Source organism: Pongo abelii, chromosome 21 (genome assembly GCF_028885655.2).
Source record: "Pongo abelii isolate AG06213 chromosome 21, NHGRI_mPonAbe1-v2.0_pri, whole genome shotgun sequence".
NCBI classification, from domain to species: Eukaryota; Metazoa; Chordata; class Mammalia; order Primates; family Hominidae; genus Pongo; species Pongo abelii.
The window spans coordinates 37606496-37613821 of record NC_072006.2 but is presented as its reverse complement, the minus strand read 5'-3'; the positions used below and the strand labels follow the sequence as shown (position 1 = coordinate 37613821).

General features: G+C 53.9%; 1 protein-coding gene across 4 annotated transcripts in view; it reads left to right on the top strand.

The window, feature by feature from the left end:
• Positions 1–931: 931 nt before the first annotated feature.
• The window catches only part of SNTA1 (syntrophin alpha 1), a 35672-nt gene continuing 29277 nt past the window's right edge, over positions 932–7326 (top strand). For 2 of the 4 annotated variants that reach the window (XM_054542147.2, XM_024238737.3), the window contains exons 1-2: positions 935–1542; positions 5834–6019. In XM_054542147.2, coding sequence (XP_054398122.2) covers positions 1233–1542; positions 5834–6019 — 496 coding nt within the window. In that variant the 5' untranslated portion in view covers positions 935–1232. Of the gene's footprint in view, positions 1543–5833; positions 6020–7326 lie in introns of all 4 variants that reach the window. The other 2 variants (XM_054542148.2, XM_009233498.4) reach the window with 2 other exon arrangements.

Sequence of the window (7326 nt, the reverse complement as noted above, 5' to 3'; positions counted from 1 at the left end):
CACACCAGCCCAGTGAAGTAGGTATTATTATGATCCACGTTTTACAGATGAGGAAATTGAGGCCTAAAGCAGTGACGTGAGGGGACCAAGGTCGACTTGGAGCTAACAGAGGCAGCAAAGATTAGAAACCAGGTCTCCAGTCGCCCAGACCCAGAGCCCCACCTTGCAACCCTCTTCCCACACACTAGGAGTTCTGTTTTTTTCTGCCAGGCCTCAAAGTGTGGGACTTCAGGCTTTTCTATACTCGACTGTGAACACAGCCAGGGATTAATCTCTTAAACTTCCCTTCAGTTTTGAAGTGGGGATCCTGCCCACACCCTCCCCCAAGCCCTAAGCGGTGTCGGCAGCTCTCTCCTCCAGGGGGCGGGGCCTGTCACCTTTAGAAGCCACGCCAGCGATAAGCCACGCCCACAGACCAAAGCCTCGACCCCCGATGGGAAACTAACTTCTTCCTCAGCTCCCCAACTAGCAACTCTGCAAGGTCTCTCGCGGCTCAGCATCTACCTTTTTTTTTTTTTTTTGGACACAGGGTTTCACTTTGTCACCCAGGCTGGAGTGCAGTGGCGCGATCGCGGCTTACTGCAGCCTCGAGCTTCTGGGCTGTCATCTAGGCCTCCAAAGTGTTGGGATTACAGGCGTGAGCCACCACGCCCAGCCGGTGTCTACCTTTTAAACTCAAGCCTTGGAGTCCAACGCTCTACCATACGCAGCCCAGCCTTCCGCCATATGCAGCCCAGCCCGACGCCCAGTGCTTCGCACCAGGATACGTGGTTCTGTCTCTTTTTCATGCGCTCCCACGTCCGGGAGCTACAGTCCCGGCCCTCGATGGACATTCCGAGTGCCGAGCCCCCTGCGCGGGATCACTGGGTTCCGCCCCCGACACGAAGTCCCGCCCCCTTACGCCCCGCCCATCACCACGCCTCCCGGGCTTTTCGCCTTACTTAGTGGCCCGCCCCGCCGCCCTTCTGACCCACCCTCCTAGGTAGTCCCACACGGCGGCCCTTGGCTCCCGGGCCCCGCCCCGGCCTCCTGCATTTGCCCGAGGCCCCGTCCCCAGCACTGGCCACACCCCCAGGTAGCCCCGCCCCCAGAGCTCCCCCCGCAGCGGCCGGGGTAGGGTGGAGGCTGGGCCAGCCGGGCCCCCGCTGCCCTCTGCCCTGGGCGCTTGGTTGGAGCGGGCTGGGCACGGCGGGACAGGGCGAGCGCGGCGGCCCGGGGTCTCGGAGGCGAAGATGGCGTCCAGCAGGCGCGCCCCGCGCACCGGGCTGCTGGAGCTGCGCGCCGGGGCGGGCTCGGGGGCCGGCGGCGAGCGATGGCAGCGGGTGCTGCTGAGTCTGGCGGAGGACGTGCTGACCGTGAGCCCCGCCGACGGCGACCCTGGTCCCGAGCCCGGCGCTCCGCGGGAGCCGGAGCCCGCGCAGCTCAACGGCGCCGCGGAGCCGGGCGCCGGGCCCCCGCAGCTGCCGGAGGCGCTACTGCTCCAGCGGCGCCGCGTGACGGTGCGCAAGGCCGACGCCGGTGGGCTGGGCATCAGCATCAAAGGTGGGCGCGGGACACTGAGGGCGCGGGGTCGTGGTGTCTGGGGGCCGCCGAGGGCGCAGGGGGCTCGCAGCGCGCCCAGGACATGGAGCTGGAGGCCTCCTGTCTCGGGGTAAAGGGGGTCTGAGGAAACAGGTAACGGAGGGCACTGGGCACACCAAGGTTGGAGGGGGTTTCGGTAGTTGGTGGTCTTAGGGGGCACGGAAGACACAGGTGTGGAGAAGATTGTGGGAGCACCAAGGACACGTGGGTGGCTGTTCTGTGTGGAGGCGGGGGGGTCTGAGGGGCAACCAGCATGAACATCAAGGACAAGAGGGGTCCCCCGGAAAGCAGAGTGTGGAGAAAGGGGGTTGAAGCCGGGACACCAGTGGGACGGGGAGGAGGGAGTCCCTGAAAAGCAACCAAGGTGGGTGTAGAGGGGAGGCCTGGAGTCTGGGAAGCACAGGGGTGGATAGGAGGCCTGGGTGCAGGCACAGGCTGGGGTCACAGGCAGAAGGCCAGCAAGGACCTAGGAATCTAAGGACCCAGGAAGGCTGCGGGGAGCCCTGACAGCTGGATTTGGGTCTCCTGATCTGACTATCTCCACCTTGCACAGGATAGAGCTTGCAGCCCCCAGGACTGACCGCTAGTGGGGTGCAGTTAGGGTGCAACCCCACTGTGTTTGAATCCAGGATCAGCTGTGTGAGGTTGCAAAAGTCCCGTCCCGCCTCTGAATCTGTTTCCTCAACTGTATAAGAGGATGACAGAGTTGTGATGTTTCTGAGAGCAGGGCTCACCACACCAGCACACTGTAGGTGCCTAGTTAATTACTGCTGTTAGCGGAGAGGAAAAATGGAGGCCAGGAGATACTCCCAAAGCAATTAAACATAGTTCTTAAAATCCTTGCACACCCCCAGCTGCTGGGTTCACTATTCCTGCCCATCTGTTTCTCAGGGTCCCAGCCCCCAGCAGCGTGCTTTGGGAAAGGGTATCAGCCTTTGTCTCCACCTTGAATACCTACCGTACCCTCCGGGGTCTCCCTGGTACTGGTTCTGTTGACTAGTGCCTCCAGACCGTTTGGCTTGGCTGAGGCGGTGGGGATGGTGGTGAATGCCACCACTGTGTGCCAGATGCTGTGCCCAGGACACTAGTCTCATGATCCACTTCATCCTGGCAACAAGTGGTGAAAGGTAGGGAGTATAATCCCCATATTTCGGGTGAAGAAACTGAGACTCAGAAAGTTAAAGTGATTTTCCCACGATTACATAGTGAGTGTCAGCGCTGGGATTTGAACCTTAATTATCTGCTACTGTCCCTCAGAGAGTGCTCAGGGAAGTTGATTCTTTCCTGTAGAAGGGCAGATCCCCAGGCAGCCAACCAAGAGGGGCTAAAAAGGAGAAATGGGAAAATGAGGGTGTGGGCACCAGTCTTACCCCCAATCTCCAGCATGGGATAGGGCAACAGACGAATCCAAAAATTATACACTCAGTGTGTCAGAGCAGGAAGGAACTTATTCATACAGAATTCCATTCTGCAGATGGACACACTGAGACTTAGAGAGGAGCAGGGACTTTGCAAGGTCACACAAAGTTACTCCCCAGCTCCATACTTCTAGGTGGAGGGGAGGGTACTTTTAGGAGACTTCAGGTATTTCCATTGGATCCAAATCTGGGCTCCTGTTGCCATGGTAACCCCTCTTATAGAGTCTAGCTTAGTCTGAGGCAGCCATGAGTGATCATAGCTTCAAACTGAACTGAAGCCCCTAGTTTCAGGTGGGGGAGGGCAGATATAAATAGAAACCCCTGCCTCTCCTAGACTTCAAACTCTGTGCAGATAAGCAAATGTTCGGGCCTGTGTGGGCCTCAAGAGAGGTGTTCCAGTCCCAGCTCCGCCACCAGCTTGTGTGACCTTGGAACAATGACCTCCCACTCTGGGCCACTAATTCTTCATCTTCAGTATTCTGGGGATGAGCCAGGAGTGTGATATCTGAGGGCCTGACTTGCCGTCTGTGGTGGGGTTAATAGTGTTGGTTTTGGAGCCTGGAGGCCTAGGTGCAAATACTGGCTTTGCTACTTACTAGTTGAGTGACCTTGGACAAGGGGCTTCCCTCCACACTTCAGTTTCCCTAATAGGAAACTGAACATACCTATGTGATGGGGTATTGTAAAGACACAATGAAACAACATTGAAAGCATTTGGCACAGTGCTTGGCATTTGGTAAGTGCAACTAAGGTGAACTCTTATTACTATTTCTTATTTTAAAAGGGCATTTAAGAGTTTGGTAATAAAGATGTTTAGTAAAATGTATTAGCTTCTTTTGTATCCAAGATGCCATTCAGGCAGGTTTTTAGAATCTCTAGACTCTAAGGCTTTGGTTTCCAGCCTGGACTGTGGATTGTAAAACATTATGATTGCTAAAGCAGTCTTTTGAGGCCACAGGAATAGCCGACTTCTCTCTTGATTCCGGTTTGAGGGGTATCAGTGGGTTCCCACATTGTTGCCTTTTTTTGTGTGTGTGTGTGTGAGACAGTCTTGCTCTGTTGCCCAGGGTGGAGTGCAGTGGTGCGATCTTGGCTCACTGCTATTTCCACCTCCTGGGTTCAAGCAGTTCTCGTGCCTCAGCCTCCTGAGTAGCTGGAATTATAGGCACACACCACCACACCTGGCTAATTTTTGTATTTTTGTTTTATTTTGAGATGGAGTCTTGTTCTGTTGCCCATGCTGGAGTACAGTGGTGTGATCTTGGCTCACTGCAACCTCCACCTCCCAGGTTCAAGCAATTCTGCTGCCTCAGCCTCCTGAGTAGCTGGGACTACAGGCATGTGCCACCAAGCCCAGCTAATTTTTTGTGTTTTTATTTATTTATTTATTCTTTGAGACGGAGTTTCGCTCTTATTGCCCAGGCTGGAGTGCAATGGTGCGATCTTGGCTCACTGCAACCTCAGCCTCCCGGTTCAAGCGATTCTCCTGACTCAGCCTCCCGAGTAGCTGGGATTACAGGCATGCGCCCCCATACCTGGCTAATATTTGTACTTTTAGAAGAGATGGGGTTTCGCCATGTTGGCCAGGCTGGTCTTGAACCCCTAACCTCAGGTGATCCGCCCGTTTTGGCCTCCCAAAGTGCTGGGATTACAGGCATGAGCCACCACGCCCAGCCATATTTTTTTATTTGTTTATTTTTTATTATGTATTTATTTACTTTTTTGAGCAGAGTTTCGCTCTTGTTGCCCAGGCTAGAGAGCAATGGCGTGATCTCGGCTCACTGCAACCTGCGCCTCCCGGGTTCAAGCGATTCTCCTGCCTCAGCCTCCCGAGTAGCTGGGATTACAGGCATCCACTACCAAGCCCAGCTAATTTTTTGTATTTTTGGTAGGGACAGGGTTTCACTATGTTGGCCAGGCTGGTCTCGAACTCCTGACCTCAGGTGATCCACCCGGCAGCCTTGGCCTCCCAAAGTGCTGGGATTACAGGTGTAAGCCACCGCACCTGGTCCTTTTTTGTGTTTTTAGTAGAAGCAGGGTTTCGCTATGTTGGCCAGGCTGGTCTCAAACTACTGGCCTCAAGTGATCCGCCCGCCTTGGCCTCCCAAAGTGTTGGGATTACAGGCGTGAGCCACTTTGTCCGGTTATTTTCATTTTTAATTTTTGTGGGTACGTAGTAGGCATATATATTTATGGGTTACATGAGAAAATCGAAAACATTTAAGAAAAAGTGATTGAGGCACTTTGTAAGTTGCACAAACACTGGTGAACACCCAAAGCACTTAATCAAAAGATCCAGGGATCAAACTATAGCATTATGAATTTTGAAAATGATTTATTTAATTAATTAATTTATTGAGACAGGGTCTCCTTCTGCCACCCAAGCTGGAGTGCAGTGGCACAATCTCAACTCACTGCAGCCTCGACCTCCTGGGCTCAAGTGATCCTCTTACTTCAGCTTCCCTAGTGGCTGAGACCACAGGTGCCCGCCACCATGCCTGGCTAATTTTTGTATTTTTAGTAGAGGCGGGGTTTTGCCATGTTGCCCAGGCTGATCCTGAACTCCTGACCTCAGGTGATCTGCCTACCTCAGCCTTCTAAGGTGCTGGGATTGCAGGCATGAGCCACCTGACCTAATCGAAAATGATTTATTATTAGTGTTACTAGTGTCCCAAACTTCCAAGATTTTTCTCAGATTCCCTTTATTCTCCCACTGCCTTTTCCAGCACTGGGCTAGGCACCAAGGGAAGCCTTCAGAAATAATTGTGCCTTGATGTGACTCCCAAGTGTTGAAGTATCTGCCTAAGTCTTGTCCTCCTTCTGTACCTGTGCAGGCGGCCGGGAGAACAAGATGCCTATTCTCATTTCCAAGATCTTCAAGGGATTGGCAGCTGACCAGACAGAGGCCCTTTTTGTGGGGGATGCCATCCTGTCTGTGAATGGGGAAGACTTGTCCTCTGCTACCCATGATGAGGCGGTGCAGGCCCTCAAGAAGACAGGCAAGGAGGTGGTGCTGGAGGGTAAGCACTGACATTCCAGGGTCCAGAGGGACTGGGTGGAGGTGTTCCACTGCTTCCCTACCTCCCCCAGGCCTCAAGAGGCCCCATCCTAGCACTGGGGGCTGGGAGGTGGGCAGGATTGAAAACAGAAACAGAACTTGGGGATCTGCCTGAAGACAGCGTGGGGTGGTGGAGGGAGAGCTGGCATAGAGCCAAGCAGACCTGATTTGCATTTTCTGTCTTCCAGTCACTAGCTGTGTAGCCCTGGACAAGACACTTCATTTCCCTGAGCCTTAGTTTCCTCATCTGGAAAACAGGGATGTAGCTCCTGCCTTTCTGGGTTGTTGCGACTAGGGCAAAAAGGTACAGGGCAGAGTGTGCCAGCTCCTGAGTGACACAGAGAGAGAGGGGTGCGGACTGGGGAAGGGGCAGCTCAGATTCTTTCATGTGGGGCCTGGAGAGCTCTTGACTTCAGGTTCTTTTAGTGCCTGGGCCTTAAAACCCTAAGACCCATCCTCCTTTGGGAGAAGCCTTGGCTTTTATTTTACTTTATTTTTTTTTTGAGATGGAATCTTGTTCTGTTGTCCAGGCTGGAATACAGTAGCATGATCTTGGTTCATTGCAACCTCTGCCTCCTGGGTTCAAGCGATCCTCCTGCCTCAGCCTCCCAAGTAGCTGGGATTACAGGTGTGCATCACCATGCCCAGCTAATTTTATTTTTGTAGACACAAGGTTTTGCCATGTTGGCCAGGCTAGTCTTGAACTCCTGGCCTTAGGTGATCCACCCACCTCAGCCTCCCAAAGTGCTGAGATTATAGGCATGAGCCACCACGCCCGGAAGCCTTGGCTTTTATAGAGTAGGACATCAAATCCTTCCAGCCAGGATCAGAGAGGAGTTTTGTGGGGGAACCTTGGTTGAATGGCTTTCTCCACTGTTCCCTCACAGTGTGGTCTTGGGTGGGAGCCTTGCCCTCTGTGGGCCTCAGTTTCCCCATCAGTTGTTATAGGCCTCCTGCTGAGGTTGTCCCATGACCGTCTTGTGCCATGTCTCTCAAGAGGTTTCTGCTTTGCTCAGCCCTTTCCTCAAACTCTGTCAGCTCTGGAAGCCCGTGGGGGCCTGAGGAATGTGTCTCTGGCTTATGGCCCAGAACAGGCACAGGGAGGTGGCGGGGGCTGATGGAGAATAACACGGCCAGAGAAGCTGCTGAGTTGAGTCCCAGGCCCAAATCCTGGTGGGTTGCCTTGGTTTCCCTAAAGGAGTGTCCAAGAGGCCACAGAAGCAAATAGGTTCTGGGTCCTTGGTTGACCCAGATATAAAATAAAATAAA